Source organism: Taurulus bubalis (genome assembly GCF_910589615.1).
Source record: "Taurulus bubalis genome assembly, chromosome: 3".
NCBI lineage: Eukaryota > Metazoa > Chordata > Actinopteri > Perciformes > Cottidae > Taurulus > Taurulus bubalis.
The window spans coordinates 2,975,825-2,996,630 of record NC_136591.1 but is presented as its reverse complement, the minus strand read 5'-3'; the positions used below and the strand labels follow the sequence as shown (position 1 = coordinate 2,996,630).

Below are 20,806 nucleotides of genomic sequence, written 5' to 3'. Positions count from 1 at the left end.
ACCTATGCACACACACACACACACACACACACACACACACACACACACACACACACACACACACACACACACACACGTTATCTCTCAATACTGTAAAGGTAGTTCAAAAGCTGCTTGTTGTTGGCCCTCATCTCTGCAGAGCAGATGGCTGCGTTTCTGCACCACATGGCCAGCACTCAGGAGATGAGGGAAGCTCTTTAAGAAGAAAAAGACTTTCAATCTGCTTTAGCAACTGTAGCTCCTCCTCATCATCACATCTTTTTTTTCGCATGGCGTCAGCAGCAAAGCCCCCCCCCCCCCTCCATCCACCGCTGCCTCTACATCACACTGATTTGACGCTCTGCATTACCTAGCTACTGTTGATGATTATTTAAATACGTAATGCTTATGTAAACGAGTCAAACACAAGGTCGTGAAGTGAAAGAATTGAGATGCTGCACGAGTCCACGGACGACTGGCCAAGAATTCCAACTCGCAGCCCCTCCGTTTTCTATCATGTTTCCTCAACGTGTGGGAACACACTGCATATGTATGGAGAGCGGCATTCATTATTCATGCTGGGAGTCAGTTTGAATGTGGTGTAGAAGCAGGGTTATTTTGGAAAGAGATGCTGAGAAGAGACCGAGAGCAGGGGAGTAAGTTATCTATTTTTTTCTTCTTTTATTGATCTGCACTGTTTGTATAATTCAGTTTGAGTATGATGGGCTGAATCTGGCCTGAATACTGCAATATGTAAACCTGAGGGAATGATCTCAGGTTTATTTGTGGTCGTAATCTTGGCCAGCAATGTTTGTGGTTGTAATGCTGGAAACATAGGAGTGCTTATGGACAGCAAAAACAATATATTAATTTATAGGAGCTATAATGGATATGAAACAGTTCATAAATAGCTTGAAGCAGATGTTAAATCAATGACAACAGAGTCATGGCTGAACACAAGGTTTATGAAATACTGAGGTCCCAAAATAAAGCTGCTACTAGTACTAGGGGCCTGCCTGTGTGTGTGTGTGTGTGTGTGTGTGTGTGTGTGTGTGTGTGTGTGTGTGTGTGTGTGTGTGTGTGTGTGTGTACATATGTGCATTCTAAGAAGTTTGGAGAGCACAAATTGAATAAGACTATCTTTAAAACAGTAATACATGAGAATCAGGTTACATTTTGCAATGCAGGATCCACGAGGGTCTGAAGATGCAGGAGAGGCAGAAGAATATCAGCAAAATATGTCTACAGGGTGAGTCAATGGGTCCCACTGTATAAACCAAACAAGACATATATTTCCGTGGTAACACAGGTCGGATTCTTTCACCGTCTCTCTTTCTTTCTTCTCTCAGTCTCCTCATCCTGTCCAGAATATCTTCTCGTCCCAAAGCCTAGCATTGAGTGACGGAGTTCAATGTGTCTCAGTGAAGAAGGGGAACACATGCAGGCTGTTTAGGGGTGATGGTGCAACCAAGCTGGCATCCACAAACCACTGTTAAACACATTTAGATGGAACAGGAGCTATTGGTCAGAAGATGTATGTCGGGATGAAAGCGGTCCACTATTTACGCTACCTAGTTATCTGAATCACGCTTTGCATGGATTCAGCTCCCTGTTGTTGACACCGTAAAAGAAGCACCGTGTTGAGTTAGGATTTAGTTTTACCGACAAGATTATCCACTTCATTACATCACCCCCCTCCCACACACACAGAATGACGGCCAGCTTGGTGTTGTCCAATGTCTTTGCTCACCAAAGTCAAGCTTTTTGCCGCCACAATAGGGTCGTGCGGCCATAAGCAGAGGGCCTGTGTGTGGAGGTGTTAGCGTGAGCACTTACGATGTGGAGCATGATGTAGTCACCCAGGCGAGGGGCGCTGTCGATGCGGACGAGGATGCCGTCTTTGATGGTGGAGCTGAAGCCCACCGCCAGCCGGTCTGTCCGTGTGCTCGGCCTCTCGTTGTTGGGCCACGTGTAGGTGATCAGACCCCCTCCTTTACCAAAGATATAGGTGGTGCCAGCTGAGGAAACAGGAAGCAAAACAGGGCCGGGATTAGATGTACTCTAAGATAAACAAAGGTAGATAACAAGAGAAAAGGGTCCAATCCAAACAAACATTCTGTAACTAGACTCTGGGGAGCAGAGTCTTTACCAACGAGGCGCTTTCCTGACAAAACTAGATCCAAACCTCCATCAAGGCTTAATCTGCTGTAATTCCTTTACAGCAACGTTGCCGCCGCTACAATATAATTGTGTCGAGTTCTATTTGAGGCTTTTAATGGTATTCAGCCACCACCACCTTTTGGGTAGAAGTCAGCAGCTCTCCTGGCGCCATCTATGACCTATCCAGCTCTTAAATAAAGCCCCTTTCCAGGGAATAACAGCCAGTATGGCCAGAACCGGATAAGTCTCCCAAACCTCATGTATTATATATGAGACCTGCAACCAAAGAACAAAGGCCAGCACAAGAAAGAAGAGATGGGGTGGGGGGGAAATCGAAGAACCTTCATCTGGTTTAATTTGACAAATGCAGTGTATAAAAAAGGGGCCTCAGTACTAGCGTGGGTGGAGAAGCTCACCAGAATGAACATTATGGTTATCATATCAGCCACTATGCAGATGTGTGTCGGTGATTGGATCAAGCTAGGCCCTGAGACGCAGAGTATGTGAAAGTTGTTTGTGGATTTCCTTTTTCTATCATCACAAGGAACAGAAAAAAAGGGGAAACTTTAATTACGTGGTTGCAGGGTTGAATTCAACTCCAAGTTCTGAACGTTCCCTAAGGTGCGTCAGAATTAAAGCACTGAATCCTTGAGCCGCTTAGCCGTCCCGTCCACATTTAGGCAAAGATAATCAAAGAGATCAAAGGCATTAGACCCACAGCAGATAGACTAGTGGGTGAATCAATGTGAAAGACGAAACAGACTTGTGTGGCCTAAGGATAGTGGGAAGCGTTTGGCCCACCTCTGAGACTGACAGGAATTGCTAATGAAGTCTCTGAGCTTATGCATCAATGTATCATTTTTTTCTTCTGCCTCCTCCCTCTGCATCCCTTCCCTCCTTCCACATCACCTCTCTCCCTTCGTCTCCCCCTTCTTGGTCCTCTCTTTTCCGTTCATTTCCTCTCCAAGTCACCTGAACATCTGTTTGTTCGTGTGATGGGTGCGCAGCTGTTCCACCGTTTCCCCTATGAAGTGGCCAACAATCTGCTCTGTGGTCCACAATACCCCAGAGACCGCAAGAACATATGGATGAGAGGGTGTGAGAGAGAGGGGGAGAGTCTATCGAGCAGATGAGCATCTCTATTTGCCTTGGGGCGCACAAACAGGTCTGCATCCTACACATGCAAACCACCAGCTAAGGTCGCCTATGTGACGTGAAAAATGGAGCATGGCGAGCCGGAACAACGGCTTCACTTCTTCTAACTAAACACAGACAGAGCATTTTGTTTTTCCTGAAGAGAAACAATACAATCTCTCAATCGCTCTCAATAACTTTGCAGCAATTGGAGCTGATGTTTGCTTCATGGCACGGCGTCTGGCCGACAACAATGACACAAAGCCGGAGAGCAGCCTGCAGCCAGGTTGCACCGGATCTGCCCTGCTGTCTCAGTGCCTCAAAAGTTTCTCCGTGCCAAAAGAGTTCAAGGCAGACTTGGGATCAGTTTCCCGGAAAACGAGCAAACTTTGCCTATATCGTCTAACACACCCTGGGTTTTTTTTCTAGGGGGGGATGACGACGATGAGCAGCAAAGACACAAGCACCCCGGGGAGCCAATTATCACATTGAGGAGATTTGCTTAGTGTTTCAAGCAGACAACGTTCAGCATGAAGCGCACAGGCAGCAGCACACGCACTGGCTCACACGCATGCATACACAAGGCAGGCGGACGGGGGGGACAAATGCACATTGTGAAAGATAAATTTGTGCAAACGCGTGTGCAGACACACGAACGCGATGCCTTCTCACATGCAATCACACAAGTGGGCGATTATCTGCACAAGTACAGAGAAGACAGCGAACCCGACACCGCCGAGATGTAGCACATTTTCCTCCAAGCCTGCTCGGCCCAGACGGCGCCGGCTGCACGGTCACGCAGACAGGAAGTCCACTGCATATCAATTCATGCATTCATTGTGGGGCAAAGCTATCAAAATGTGTCATCATTTCTGACATTTATCTGAAGACTTCAATCGAGAGAAAAAGAAAAGCGCGGTTGGTTAGCGACTGTGAGTGCTAGCCTGAACTCCCAAGGTCAAGAGTTTCATTTGAATAACTGCACCACAGAGAGAAACGGCTTCTCCAGGCAAGAGGGCTGTTCCACTCCAGTGTGGACGTAAGAAGCAGCAACATAATTGAATTTCAGCGATTTTGCGAGGAGGCTAATTAGATGAAAGAGGGTAAGCGATGGCATATTTCAACTTTTCTAGCCTATATTAGCATGCTTCCTCTCACTTACTTGGACTAAAACCTCATTAGGCATTTGCCACAAAATTGTTAATCAACACTAGTCTTTTCAAGGTTTTTTGAAAAAAGTCAAATAAAATAAAAGGCTGAACCTTTTTGAAATAAAATGAAACAACACGTATTGCTCTCAATGTTTTTGGGGCAGTGTGCATTCTACATTAGCAAGATGACCAAAACCTTTTAAAATGTGCAGGTAGTTAAACATAATAAATTAATAAATAATAGCGTTCAATACTCCTGTCAGAGATGAACACCGACAACTGGAATGAAGCGTCTTACATACATGTCTTTCACGGCTATGACGCCTTGGTGAAAAGCCAACTTCAGGGGAAATACCATCAAAGGAATCAAATCTACAAACAGATTACTGCACAAGATGTTATTTTGGTGGATCAGAGGGGACTTTCATCTCCATATTTGAATAATGCAGTCTTGGCATGGCCAGTGGGTATTGGAGGGGGTCCATTTGAAATCTAATTGTAGCATATGGGAGGCCCATTGATTTCTCAGTGAATGGGAGATGGGAAACACTCTGAAAGTAATTATGACATTGATTTTCTTTGATTACTCTTAGTTAAAGGTGCTATGTGGAACTTTAAGGAAATCCTCGTTATTAATGAGCTAACGTGTTGCTCGTGGGCATCGGCCATAACTGTGATTTGACATTACATTATAATAACATATCAAATGTAGAATCATATTATTATCTGTATCTATTGGGACCATTGGCTCCCTGAAACTCACTATCTTGCCATTTTGCAAAAAATGTATCGGCTAACGTTCGGCAGCAACCAACACGAGATTCACGGCGTAGCTAAGCTACAGCTGGCTGGCTAACCCATACTAGGTTAACGTTAGCTAGTTGGCTGTCCCTTCCTGGCATCGATCTTGGCGAGGAGAAAGCCATCATTAGTGAAACAGCTTTGCTTTGTGCCGCCATTGCATCATTTATTCTTGGCTAAACTCAACAGCGTTAGTCAGAATACACAAGCAGCATCATTAGCTCGTTAGCTAGTGAAGGAATTTGGAAGCTAACCGACGAACATATCCACTCAAATAGTATTTTGTTTGCAATAACGTTGCGTACAAACAAGCTAAGGTTACCCAGGCATAAAATAAAGAATAAATAACCTCCATACTCTTTTGTTCTGAAATATGGCGCTAATGCATTACTCTCCAGTGTTGTGATTCATTGCATCTGCAGTGGGCCTCCGTTTAGAGACAAACTGTAGACGAGAGACGAGGTCAAAGCCTTGGCCTCTATTTCTCAGAGGTCCCCGGAGGCGTGGGAGAGCAGACAGAAGGTCAGGACACCTGTCTGGCCAACAGAACTATGTCCCGTCCTTCAGGCCCACACATGACATTACCCAACGAGGAAAAAAAGAGGAGGTGTTTTTCACATTGAGCCAGAAATGACGGAAGGTCGCTAGTTTCAACAGACTCGACTTGCGGGAAACATCTGGTCGAAGGCCTCTGCTGCAGCTCGGTGTATGACGACTAAACAAATATATGAAAAAACATGTACATACAATATTGACAGGCATGTTTGCACACTGTCCTCCCTCATCTTTCCCATACACATTAAAACTGCGATGCATAAAAGGGCGAAAAGAGTAGAGCAGCTGCCTTGGTGCTCGTCTGCTATAACTGGCTAATTGGTTGCTTCACCCCATGCTGTGATAAAAACCCTCTGTTTAGAAGCAGCTGCTAGAAGACCTACAGTAAAACACTGCTACTGTCCAACTAAACAGGCTGCAGGGAGGCGGTGGTCACAGGTTTTTGTATTCTAGAAGAAGTTGGATGGGGTGGTGTGTGAGTGTGTGTGTGTGTGTGTGTGTGTGTGTGTGTACCTGTATGTAGATGTGTGCATGGGCAGCCACTGCCAGCTACCCACAAGGCACTGAACTGCTGAGAACTCTAACTCTTCGTGGAAGGATGCATGCACACACACACACACACGCACACACACGCACACATGCTCAAAGCCATCTGCATAGACATGGATGATTCTGAACGTATGCACACATATCCACCAGCACACACACACACACACACACACACACACACACACACACACACACTCCCTCTCCCTTTTCCTTGGCGTGTGTTGTTTATGTGCTTTTATGTCTTTCCTCTTATTATCTCTTGGGCTTTCCGCAGCGCTGGCGCCCCAGGGGACGAGAAGGGAAGACAAACACGGTTTGATGTGGTCGTATTCTCTGCCATCGGAGAATGAGGAAAAGAAAGAGGAGCCTTAAAAAAAAGAATCCTGAAAGTGAGATGCAAAATGTAATTTCCTCCTCAATCACATTGAAAAGAACTCTTATCGCTACGATGCTTTAGCCTGCCGTGCATCATACATGGGGGACTGTTTGCCTCGCTGTCCTTCACACAACTACAATAAAGACTCATTGACAGAGATACTGAACAGAACAGCGTAATCACCGAGATTTATCTCTATTTTACAACCTCTTATCATTTCATAATTCATATTTCCAACTGTTGCCTCTCCCCTCTGGGATAGAGTGAGGGACGAGACTGACGATTTAATTATCTCTCTCTCTCTTTCTGCTCAATTAGCTGCTAGAAGCAAGGATACAACAAATGATGTTCTGTTTTAATGCCTTTCTATGTCAAACACACACACACAGATTGCACGTGTGTGTTTCTACCCTGTCGAAACGCTTGGTGGCCATGTGTCCCATCACTCATCAGCGCTACTGAAGAAAGTGCAGAGAATGATAGATGAAGGGCAGCGTGTTGTGAAGAGCGTCTGTGTAAAGAAAACAGCCAGCCTTGAATGATTTACACTCTGCAGCGTTACCACGCGGCATTGATTCACGCGGCAGGAGTCAGGGTAATGGAAGTGGAAGAAGAGGAGAGACAGAATGTACAATAGTGACATGGCCTTTCGCAAAATTGCTCAATGAAATACTCTATATATATATATTTTTTTTCGCCTAATTCAGCTGTATATGTCTAAAATTATTTTGCATCAGGTATGATCAATGGAAAGGAAATTGAATAAATGTCAAAAGGTGGCAGAACACTCAGCGATAACTCAACACAGTCTGTGATTATAACTTCTCCCAGTCTACACAGAGCGTACAGAGAATTGTATAGATTACTCTCTACACTGTATAACATTTTGTCTGAGTCGGGCTGCAGAGCAGAAACCAGGGCGATGAAGTGGGAGCCGCTGCTGGGATTGAGGATCAAATCCCACAGAGGTTGGAAGGGCTGAGCGGTTGGTTGGAGTCGGCTGTGGGTGCCAGTGCAGAGGGAGTGCAGGTGACAGGACACATGCAGCACACAGACTCATTGCACTGGTGTAAAGGGCTGCAACCTCTGGTGCTGAAAGACCCAGACACCCACTGCAGTTCCTCTTTTGGCCACTTGAAACTGAGTTAATCCCCCAGACCCCCATGTTAATATAGAACTCGCCCAATTTAAATGATATTAAGGCTTGGCCACTTTGAGTGACAGGTGGCGACTGTCTCAAGTCAATCAGCTCAATCTCTTTTGCCCATTTTGGGATTAGCTGCAGTCTTCACTGCCCAGATGGCGACAGTCAGAGTCCCACTTTGAGCTCCACAGCGCTTTTTCATAAACCGTCAGTATGTTGACGTCACAGAGACTATGTCCATATCTCATATATGGCTGCAACCAATGAGTATCTGCACCACTGATTAATCAATCTCTCAATGTATTGATGATTTGTTCAGTCTGTGAAATATCAGCAAAGGCAAAAAAATGACTGGAACAATTCATCAAAATATAATCCCAGAAGCTACAATTGATTTTGCTGATCAACCTATCAACTAATCTTTGTAATGGTGAAACCTACTGAACATAGAAAAAAAAAAAAAATAATAAATATATATATATATATATATATATATATATATATATATATATATATATATATATATACATATATATATAATATTTGACTTTTGAGGTCATTGTGTCTTCTTGCAACAAATGTTTCTGTTAAAAATGTGTTTGAATTAACCAGATATGTTATTCTTTAATTAAAATATTTCACTCATGTGGTGAGTCTATACTTCCAGCACCAGTAGAGCTGGTATGGTATTTATACAGTAACACTTTTTAAAGTGTTTTCACTTATTCTGATTAATTAGCTCAGTTTGAAATTACACCCGGTCCCCAAACTCGACACACTTCCCTGCTAGCTTGTCCTATGGGATGCTACCTGCCAACCCTCCTGCACGGCTCATACAAAACCACCTGTGAAAGGATCACCGTGTGTCTTCCACAACAACTCTTCCCTGCACCTTGATGTGAATATGTAATGCAGGCAGTTTGGATTGTGTTCAAAAACATCTGAGGTGCGACGACTTCCAACGGCGAGGTGGCTCAATAAAAGAAAAGTTTTTTTTGGGTCACCGTTCACTAGTGGGGGGACATACTTCCACGAGGAACAGCTTGATTTGCCATCTGTATCATGTTGTGGAGGAAGAAGAGGGGAGATGTGGAGAGAGAGAGAGAGAGAGAGAGTCACTTTCTGGGGGAGGGAAGAGATGGAGAACAGAGTCACACAGTGGTGTCGATGTGAGCCTGCGATCTTCATATAATAACAGGAAAAGGCATTGCTTCTTCACTCAGATGGCATGTCAACCCCCCTCACATCGCTACAGAAGAGGAGGACCATGGACTCACAGACGCCATTAACCAAGCAGTCATGTATCACTGCAATGGCGCAAACGTGAGTACACAAGTGAAAAGACTCACACAGACACACACACACACACACACACACACACACACACAGGCTAGAACAGCAGAAGGTGAGCCAGAACAACTCTCCCCTCATTACTGCAGAGCTCGGATAGCCCCCCCCCTTCCTCCCCCCCCCTCTCTGCCTCCCCTCCTGCTGCATTACTGACACTCTTCTCTATTGTAGCGGCAAGCGGACAGAGAGGAAGCGCTTTAAATGATTTTTTTCCCTCGGTTCTCTGGAAATGTCAGCTCCTATTCTCTCTGGTTGGAAAAGAAAGAGGGATGGGGAGAGAGAGAGAGGAGGGGGGGGGGGGGTTCAGCTCTCCAGGCTACAAAGATGACCTGTCTGCTGACTTTAATGTTGTACGCTGCCACCAGAAGAATTTTTTGAAAGGGGGAGCGAGAAGCTGTGGAGAGATGAAAGGAAAAAAGGTGCAAGGTAGCAGAAGGATGCAGGGTAAGAGAGGAGGAGACAGGCCGACAAAGCGGGGCAGCAGAGGTGGAGGAGAGTCGGCGGTTCGAGGCGAAACACAAACATTATGCGGGACGCTATAGCTCTGTAAGACCCGACGCACAATTAGCATTCTGTCAGCTCTGCTGTTGATGTTCACACTGCTCTCGGAGAAATTAGGACATGAGTGTCTCTTTCCCGTCATTCATAATGCATGACACACAACGTGTGTGAGAGGCATATCACGACAGAGGCAGGCCACACCAACAGCCTGCTGAGGATTAGGTGAAGAAGATCTCCTAAAGAATATGGGATTCCAAGATGGGTCCGAGTGGAAGCATCATTTATAATTGAATCTCCCCCAGAGGATAGCGCATGTCTGCCTTTGCCGAGGCTTCGAGATGAGCCCGGCCCTCCTCTCCTCCTCGCTCTCCCAGTCTGCCTCCCTCTCCCCGTCTCTCTTCAACAACTGAAAGGCCCTCACACACACACACACACACACACACACACACACATACAACACAGCAACCTCAGCCACTGATCTTATCCCAGGGCCTTTATGACTCAAACCCCTGTTGGTCACATTTACTCATTCTCAACTTTTTTGTTACAAACATGCCTTTTTCTTGGTCCAAGGAGTGGGAGAGATTAGATTGTACCAGCACTGCATTACCAGAGCGGTTGTTCTTTGTCCTTTGCAGCCGGTGATGACACGGAATGTGGAAATTGCGTCAGCTGCAAAGTCAAAAGGAACGGCACGAGCTTTACTCATCCAACTGTGGGTGAGATTGAAAGTCAACCGAGAGATAGGATCGTAGAACACGGAGGATCCATTGAAAGGGAAGATGGCACAGAAAGCACCCAGAGCCCACACCCCTCGAGAGGCCGAGCGGCTCATGACGCACTCCTCTTTTATTTTTTTAATAAAGTCCATTGCGGGATGAGGGCGCGTGGTAATAATTCCTTAGAAAATATAAAGAGGCTTTCAGGATTTATGGTCCCACAAGTTTATTTTATATTATTTAATAAAACAGATATTTGCACTGAGTTTGAAACCATGTGGAGTTTTTGACCACCAGTAGCGTTCCAGAGCGATGGTTTTACAAGCAGGACCCCATTTTGTTTGTACTGCGCACACACACACACACACACACACACACACACACACACACACACACACACACACACACACACACACACACACACACACACACACACACACACACACGGACGTGGGCAATGCTATACACATCCCTGCTCCTGTTATTCCACTACTCTGTTAGCAAACGTAGCAACGGGTCACACTGAAGGCTTTTACACTCCAGGGTTTTAGTGTGTGATTAATTCATACAGCAATATCTTTTTTCAAAGTATTCTTTTTTGCTGGAATACTTAAATGCAAACTGTGAATATTGCACAGAGAATAAGTGACTTTTTCCAAGTATTCATCGCAAATAAAAGCGTTAACCAATCAGGTTGTGTGGGGCAGTATCCTGTATCAATACAACAACACAAAGTCCACAAAGACAGCAGTCTGAGTTACTCTTTTCAACCGTGACAAAGATCCACTCCTTCCGTTCGTACCTTTCACAATAAAAGCCTTAGACATATAACATCTGCATGCTATATGTATTTCACATAAATTGGTCACGCCCCCGGTGTGTAAAGGCTTTTAGATTAGAAACATTGCATGATTTAACAAGTACAACAAATTGGATTTGCAGTTTTTAGAAAGGAGATCTACCCAACAGGTTTTTAAGACCTCAAGGATACAAATAATGTATTTGGTAAATAAATTGTACCCAAGAAAACTCCACATTTCCCCTTACTGAGTCATGTTTTATGATTGCAATTTTTGTTGAGCACATATATTTGTGTTGATGAAGATTCAGCCACCGTGTAGTGAACAGTTCAAGTTGTTTTATACCCATTCTACAGAATGATGAAGATCCTGTGTTGAAATGTGTTGGCTGAACACAGAGCACACTCAGATAGGGCAGCAGGGCGATTCCTCACACAACGTCAACAAACCTCAGCAGAAAATGGATTTTGCTCGTTGGGTTTGTTTGCCTCGGACTAGTTGTGTAAAGAACGTAGTACGTGAAGACGGACCGACTATCTCTCTTACTGGCTGCCACAACAACGTTCACTTCCAATATGTGCTTGATGGTGGATCGCTGGTGTTCATGATACAGACAGCTGACTCTCACAGGAAGTCTGAACATGTGTTTAGCGATAATTAAGGCAGCACTTCATGTGGTCCACCCTCACACACGTGGATTGCAGTTTGAAATCGGAGCCGACAGCTACAAACAGAAAGCTACAAGCTGAAGGAGCTTTACTCTGCCCTGTCAAATCATTCCTTCTTCTGACTGGCTGTGTATTTCAATTACAGGTAGACTCTATTTATAAGACTCATCAGATGCCCAGCTGCTTTTGAAGAGTATGGATTAGAGAGCTGGACGGACGGATGCTAAAAGGAACAGCGTCTTGTATGAATGAAGCGGGGCCAATCCTACCTTTGATAGCAACAACATCAAATAGAAAAAGCACTTGCACCTCATAAACTATCCTCGTCCTCGCAGGAGAAAACAAACAACGCACTCAAGACGACAATACAGATGTCAGTTTGTGAGATCAAACTGTGAATAAACATTCCTTTGCTCCGTGCCTTTCTTTTGTCTGAATTGGACGATTGCTCAACGCTGATACACAGCTTCATTGTCTTCTTCAAAGCCAGACCAGCTGTGCCTGCGGTTGGCATAGCAACCTCACATCCTAGTCAGTTATAGACCTGATATGGTCTCCAGCCCTACCTATCAAACACCTTTACACCTCACTGAGAGACTCCTCCCCACTAATGACCAACAGGAATACTTGCAGTGCACCTCTCACACACTCCTGTACTTCATACAGAATGCATGCGGGAGCGAGAGGCAGGCAAATCATACAATCAATCAAGTTTGTACTCTTCAGAAGTTTACTTCCACAGTAACATTTCCGGCAGCACTTACTGTGGCCTCGCTATCCTGTCATCAACGAAAACCTTGATGAAGTGATTGGTTTCGACGAGGTGGCTCTTATTTCAGAGTGACGTGCAGCGCAACCTGTCAGGTAAATAAAGTGCAGCAGTCTCTTTTATGGGAGCAATCAGCACATGGTAATGGTCGTCCACCCGATGCATTTCTCTGCGGCACCTCGCATACCTTGATGGCACTCCTGCGGTTTTATTTCAGGCAGTGGGAGGTGAGTGGTTCATGTTGACTTTGAAGGACTGAGCTGAGGTTGGGCGACGGCAACAATAGGTGAGACTTCAGGGGCAAATCACTGTGGTATAATTGTTTGAGTCTACGTACGGTTCACAGATTGGTGGCAAGTTATAGAAACTGAAGTAGAAGCGAAGGGAGAAATACAACTAGGTGTTACGTATGAAAGTCATGTCAATTGTACCTTTCTGCCTACTTTTCAGTCAACTTTTGGACTCGACTTGGTTGAGGAGAAATGGTGTCCATCCATCCATCCAGTGGAGCTCAGAGAACAGGGCAACGATGCTAGGGAGCATCAAAGCCTTTCTGGCCATTTGTAGCCAAACAACTTGCTGCAACACGTGCACAATCTCTCACATTTTAGGATTAATGGAGACCAGAAGTCGTTTATTTCAATGGAAGATGAATGACGGACAGTAATGGACTACGTTCCCCTTGTGGCTACTAGATCCCACGCTATCGGATCACAGATGTATTGGATTTTTTTCCAAACTTTCACTTGAAACTGCACCATCAGAAACAACCCAACGTAGGAAGTGGGCTAAATATCTCTCCATACATAGAATGCAGGAATATTATTCAAGCTCACATGCAGATTAATCTCTTTCTCCTGGTCTCCAACACACACACAAACACACACCACTGGATAGACGGCACACCCTCTGACTGAGACGGTCTTTATCACTGCAACTGGGTTTGATTGTTGGAATGGTGCTCTGTTGTGCTGTTTTCCAATTCCCTGCGGCAGGTGGTTTGACTTCAGCCCTCTATTGAATGTGTCAAGCTTATAATTAATGCCCTCCCTCTCTTCAATGCACCTTCAGTCTCTCCTCTTCCCCCACCATTGACCATACCTTCACTGAGTCTTGCCGGTAGTTCTTTCCCCCGCTTCAAGGACATTGAGCCCGAGACACAACACGGCAGTGACTCAAGCCATGGAAGGAAAAAATTGCCGGTGGAGCCACAATTCATCTCCTTTCGGTCATTTAGCCACAAAGCCGTGGAGAGGTCGGTCCTGCACCACCTCCTCTCTTATCTGTTTCCAATCCTTTATCAAAAGAGGGAGAATGGGCTTAGGGAGGAGGAGAGGAGGGGAGGGAGATAGATTCTTAAAAGGCCACTGCCACACAGCATATCTACGAATAAACAAGAGGAGTAGAAATCGATGCGAGGGTGAGGAAGGGACAGACGTGGGGCAGAGGTTCTTCTTGAAAGCTGTAATTAACGGAATACTTAAACAGGAGTTATGGATCGTAGATAGGCAGGAGGGCGTTTACCAGTCCACGAGGACAAGACAAAGACACCGAGTGAGCGTCTGCTCCACTTGATTTCGCACATCTGCATGTGAGCCCGCGAATATAATATGAAGGGTGCTTGTGTGAGAGAGCGGTCGGATGCGTGTGCTGATCAGCGGGCCAAGGCTAAGCTCAATCTGCCCGGGGTGAAGTTGAGAGGCCCCGGTGGAGTTTGGAGGGCAGCGGCATGGAACAACGCTGGCCTCATAGTCTGTCTTAGTGCCGGACTAATTAAAGGCTCCGCCAAAAAAGCTCTTCATGTTGTTGTTGCTGCGGTTTTCCTTTGGCGAGCATTTAGATGGGCTGAAACTAAAAGTGCGGCTTTGGATGTTCAAGCTTTTCAAAACCTTTGCCTCCATCAGTGTGTGTTCTTAAGTACTAGTAGTAGTTTGTAAGACAGTGACTTCAGTCCTCACGCTGCCACATTAAAGAGTTGTAAGGCCGGCATGTGAGTTTGGGTACCGCCTTCTTTGTTTTCCAGAGCAGCTTCAAATTGATTAGAGATGGATAGATATCTTGGCCTGAGGAAGGGGACATTCCCTGGAGCCTGTTGCCATAAGATCATGTAGTGGAAGACATTAAGTTGTCTTCTTGAGCTCTCAATAAAATGTCATATTTCCAAGGACTAGCAATCTGAAAAGGCAGCCTTGCATAACTGAAGCTCCGGTATGCATTTAAACATATTTATTTTATCAAACCAATTTTTTTCAATTAAACACAAAGCAATGTGCCCGCTATAGAAATTAATTAATCATATTTTCTTATCAAGTGACCACAGTCGCGGTTGTGACCCCAAAGCTGAGCAACTCTGCTCCATATATGTGTGTGTGTGTGTGTAAGTGTGTGGATTAGAGTGAGTAAGTGTGTGTCTACCTTTTTTCTGCTGTGCAGATGCCAATGTAAGTGAGTAGGTGTATAACTCTGAGCTAAGCTGCCAAGTGTATCTTTCCCCTCTTACTCTCTCCTTTTCTACCCTCTCCCTCTTCTTAACTCAATCTTTCATTCACACACCTCAACCCCACCCATTCCAGGCGGCCCCAGTTGCTGCCTTTGAAGATGTACTTAGCTGAACTGACGAGAAATTTAAAAGCGAGCGACGGCGGCTTTCAACAGCTCATGAAAGGCAAAAAGAAATCTGCCACTCTGTATGAGTCAAATGGATGGGGGAATTGTTGCAGTGGCATGGGTAGTGGGGACGGGGACTATCGGCAAAACCTCTGTACAAAGCTTACTTCAATCCTTCAGCCCAGCCTCGCACGCATCTCGGCTCACATTGCACGCATGAAAATGAGCAACTGCACGGGAAAGACAAAGAAAGTCTCAGCCGGCAGAACCCCTGAGCTACCTGTGATCAAACAGAAACCCCAAAAATGCATCATTCCAATGTATTTTGCCACATTTTCATTCAACAGGTTTTTCTTTCCTTTCCTTGCTCTGGGACAGTACTTTGGGCAAAACAGTAGGTGCTCAGTGACCTACAGTTTTTAAATATGTTGCAGTAGAAAGGCAAGGTGACGGGGCCCATTGTGCAGTCTAGACATGAGCTCTTGTTTCATCAAAGGGAAGACATCAATCTGAAAGGCTGAGCCAATAGGGGAACAGGTGCCACAGTCAGGCAGCCAATCAGGATCTGGCTTCCTTCTACTGCGGCGTTGGATATGAATACTGAGAAGGGGAAGTGTCTGACTGGGTCATGGGACGCACAACTAGCAGCACAGCCAATGAAGAAGAGCAATAAATATATTAGATCTCTCATGCTGTGGCTTCATGCATGTAGACACACATTACTCGCTTTGCATATGGAGGGTCGAGGTGCCACAGTAACAGGCTCCTGTGTGGCGTTGTGGACAAAAGGCATACATACAGCGCTACGGCTGTTCACCTTGAGCTAACACAGCAGGCTGCAGGAGTAGAATAATAATACATTGAATGTGATCTGCAACCAAACCATTTACTTCAAACATGAAAAAAAGGTAAGAAAACTACACTGCAGCTCTTTAAAGTCCATCATTTGTCCCCCACCGGAACCCTGAGCGCCGTGTACCAGCACAGGAGCGTCTGAAACATGAATCCCCTCTTCTTCAAAATCTCACTCTCCAGCTTTAACCGCCTGCATTCTTGTTCGCGTTTTGAAATCGCCTCCTATCAAAGCCTTTCTTATCTCGTGCACAACCTGGCTACCCCCCTGTTCCACTGCAGCGCTTGACCCTAAGCTCCATCTCAGAGGAGGCGGATCCTCAGTGAGAGGTCTGAGGCTGAATCTAGGCATGACAGACGGGGATTGAAGCCTTCTGATGTGATTGTCAGATAGTGAGGTGAGGCTCTGTGATCAGGCAACCAGTTCAAAGAGCGCACAAAGCGGTTGCCTGAGCAGCTACGGCCCGACTACCCGCCGTGGAAGGTGGCTAGTTTGTGATGCTCAACTTGTATTTGTGTTTTTACTCATCACAGAGGATTATGGGACCGAAGCAGGCCAGACGGATACAATTAGGGAAGAGACTGACCATTCCCATAGAACTGCGCAACACTCAAATTCTACTCAATATTTCTAAACACCCATGTAAGACATGGATTACATATTCTATTGGAAAAACCCAGATATGAAAATAATGGGATTTTAAATGAAAGCGATGTCAAAGAAGTGAGCCGGGATAAAAGATAGGACTGGGAGGCATCTTCCTGCCATAACCGAGCATGTATACGTCGACTCAACGAGCAATCCCGACATCAAACATTGAAAGAAAGTGAAGACACCAAAGTTCTGTCGGGGAGAACATTTTGCTCTGTCAAATTTCACATTACCTTGATCAATTTAAACTTGTATTTTGTTCTATCAAGTGCACCACAAGCAGCCTGCCAGCGAATACAATAGAAGTTCTTCAGACTGACGACGTATCTATCGAAGGCAGAGAGGCTTTCACTGCTGCTGCAAAAGGGATCTGTTGTTGAGAGAGAGAACGGGTGGGTGGGTGCCACTGACGTGGAACCACGAGTGTGCAGCTGTGCATGAACATACAGGTGCATTTGCGTTCATGCGTGCAGATGCACGTTTGCATATGCAGGCTGCAAGTATACATTTCATCCAGAGACTATTATTCAGATGGCTGTGGGTCCTTATGAAATAGACCGCGGGCAAATATTGACATTACAGTATGCTGATTGCTTCACTAATGGTTGGAGTGCTCTATTGTGGCGAGATGAAGGGGCTGGCGAGGCGAGATACGGGGTTCCAGCATAGTAACTAAGGGTGGCAGGAGTGAGACGAGTAGTGTTTGGAAATAAACCGTTAATGTGTCTGGCTGACGAGGAGAAAACCACAGAGAAACGGAAATTCACATCCCATTACTCATCGCAATATTCTCTCACACAAACGCTCCCCACACAGGCCTCCTATGACTAACTGTCCTGCTCATTCCGGCCAGCTGCTTTTCTATGTAAAAATGGGTGAAAAAGCTCACTCGTGGGGAGGAATTTGCACCGATATTACTGGTACAGAAAAACATCAGTTGAAAACTAAATCTCCCTTTTCATCCCATCAAGATTGCGCTTGTTCGAGGTTGTTCAGAATCTAATAAAAGATTTAGACAGTTATCTGAGCTTGCAAAACCATGCGGGAAAGATTAGACTAACAAACAAACTCCAAAGAAAACTCTGCTCTCCCTTTATGTCGGTTTTGTTTCTTATACAGCATCCTTGCACAGCACATGATGGTAATCAGGCTTCATTGAAAATGAGGGACGCCACAATGCTTCTGAATATTTCTCTTTCTCTCTAAAACATGCTGATTCTGTTATCAGGTGGCACTTAAGTATGTTTGTCTGGGTTTTGAGAGAGGAAGGAGGGCGGGAGACCTCAGCAGCAGGAGCCATAGTGTAGCTCAGTAGCACTCAGGGTCCATTCTCATTATATGCTATCAGCGCTATCAGGTTTGGCTGCAAGGTATTCCACTTATCAGAGAGGAGGGCCCCAACAGGCTCCAGAGCTCCTTTATCACCAACACGTTAATTGGATCTTTTAGCACTAATCTGCTGCCCCCAAAACACTGCCTGGGTTTTAATTAAACAATCAACATTTCACTTCGGTATCGTTGAAATGCCACGTTTAACTCATCCTCCACCACGGGAGTTGATGCAACCCCCATACCCGAAAAACATAATTTGATATTGCTCAATGTCTACAAACTGCCTGAATAAATCAATTACAGCACTGGAATCCATTTAAAACTTGTGATGAGGTGACAAATGGATGCATTTAATGTGCTGGGGATGCCCCAATGTGATCAATCGAGGCTTCTGTGCTAAGCCCGTGTCACCAGCCTCCGGCCGAGTGGCCTCATTCGGACGCCGCTTCTACTAGAGACCTCAAACAGCCCAATCGGCTCATCTTGACACTCCTTGGCTTCGATTAATACCAGGATTATTCAGCCAGAACGCGTCAACAACACTCATATTTCTCTGGGAGGCAGGGATAAATGGATCATTCTCACGCTGCCAATAAATCAATAAGACATTACGCTAATGCAAAAAGAGTTCCCACGAGAAAGGTGGCTCACCAACGCTGCTGTCTTGCTCTGCCTATTTGTCTTTTTCATCTTCTACACTTTCAGCAGGAGAAGAAATGCCTGACAGGGGATGGGACGTAATAAAGTCATAAAAGGAGAGAAGATGTTTGCTATGTCATACCTTTGTTCTGTCCATGTGATGGAAGATGTAATCTCTTTGTTACAACCAGATAAGATGAGCATCCTAAGCACCAATTAAAACTGTGCGCTTGATCGGATTGCCAAATAATGAACGAAGACTTGTCAGACCTGGAGGAAAAAGCTCAGCATGCAGCGCTGTCGCCATTATCCAGGCACACAGGGAAGAAGGAAGGACCCAGTAACGCACCCGTGGGTGCAGAAATGAGCCTGTGCTTAGCCCTAGTGCTGACAGTGTATCAACGTGTGCAAGCCTAAGAGAGCTATCTCAGAGTCCTGGCCAATGAGTTTGACTATTTCCTCACTTACAAGCACTTACAGCAGTCACATTGAATCAATGCCTGTGGATAGTTTGATTGGGCCCACCTCCCATCCCTCCCAAAGTAAAGCCCATCTCCTCATATAATTCCAGAGCAGACTTTTTCCTTTGCGTTACCTTCCCCCGAACCACTTCTACTCTCTACTGCCCAAGGGTGCTTTTTTACTTCTATTACACAAATGTAATTCTCTTTGATGATAGGCATGTAACACGTGCCCTTAACCCTAATATCTCTCTCTCTCTCTTAACTGCCTCATGTTCTCTGTGCTGAGGCATTGAGGAGATCATTATTATGCCGGACATGATGGGGGCCTCTCATGGAGTAGGTTTCTTCCTGTGTGAGCATTGGTATGTATGTGCAATGTATCATCGCATGTCCCTGAAGCTACACGACAGAAGAGATATAGTGTGCTGGAGGAGGTGGTAGTCATGGCTTTGGAGACATAACTCCTTATCCAGCTTTTATTACCAATCATTGTCAATGCTAATGAGCACAGGTAAAGCTATTAATGCCACCAGAGCAGCGCCAGAAGGGACAGCAGGCACTAACACAGTCCTGCAAGACCTTGATAAAACAATTATGTAATGTATGAAAAAATAAAAATTCCATTAATGATGAATGGCCTTCCTTTTTTTTGATTCTGTCTAAAAGTGCACACACACTGCAGATGAGGGTTTTGCTGTGTGGTTATTGCACCATTCGAGAACATTGGTATTCTGTTGGAACTCGCTTTCTGGAAGTCTGCGGTCACTCCAGGGAGGAGGAGGAGGCGCGGAAGAGAAAGGGAGACTCGAGTCGACTGCATTAAAGTTTCGATGACGACAGTGAAATATTGCTGAAGCAGGGACCTCAAAAACTGATTTGGATATGAAAAGCAGTGGAGAGTACAGGTAAGGAGAGAGATACAACAAGAGAGAGGGATACCGAAAGCTTGCAGAAGGGATCTCGGGGAGTTACAGAAGAGTAAAAAACAGAAGAAAACAAGGTGACGGATAAAGAACCAAACAATCTTTGTCAAGACTTGAACACATTTCTCTCCAGTCGCTCTAATTCCCTCAGCAGGCTCCAATCCCCCTCCAGCTACAACAGGCCACTACTCCTACCTTTGTGTGTGTTGAACTGGCTCTCTGCCTAGCCAATTATGTCCTTGTGCTAGAGCCCTCTCCCCGTCCCTGACCTTTACCGCCCGGCTCCCAACAGACCGCCCGACACTCCACCACTCTGTGCGGATGTCTGTCCCACTATCGCTCTTCGCTACCCCACTAAAAAGAATCAAATGTGCTTTCTCCTTCCTTCACTTCCTAGGACAATGAAACAGGGTCCTGCTAAAACATCTCCTCTTTGCAGTCTTTCTTGATCGCCAAAGGTTTAGAACTATTTGTTGCCTCCGTCTGCAGTCGAACATTTTGTCGCCGTGATCAAAGCTCAGCTGTGGATCTCTCCTCGTTTTGTAGGTGAATCTCTAGGGTGAGGACAAAAAAGAAATAATACAACTAGATCTTCCCATTACTTCCTGATGGCATACCTCAGCAGGGCTCCACAATCCAATCAAACGGCAGATAATGAAACCACGGAAGCAATTTAAAACC

The 20,806-nt window shown here is 45.4% G+C and overlaps 1 protein-coding gene across 1 annotated transcript in view; it reads right to left on the bottom strand.

Moving 5' to 3' along the window:
• Positions 1–20,806, bottom strand: part of nrxn3b (neurexin 3b) — a gene marked incomplete at both ends in the record, with an annotated part of 259,523 nt that overhangs the window by 63,861 nt on the left and 174,856 nt on the right. The window contains one exon of the mRNA XM_079216198.1: positions 1,816–1,997. Within this exon, the coding sequence (XP_079072324.1) occupies positions 1,816–1,997 (182 nt within the window). The remainder of the gene's footprint in view (positions 1–1,815; positions 1,998–20,806) is intronic.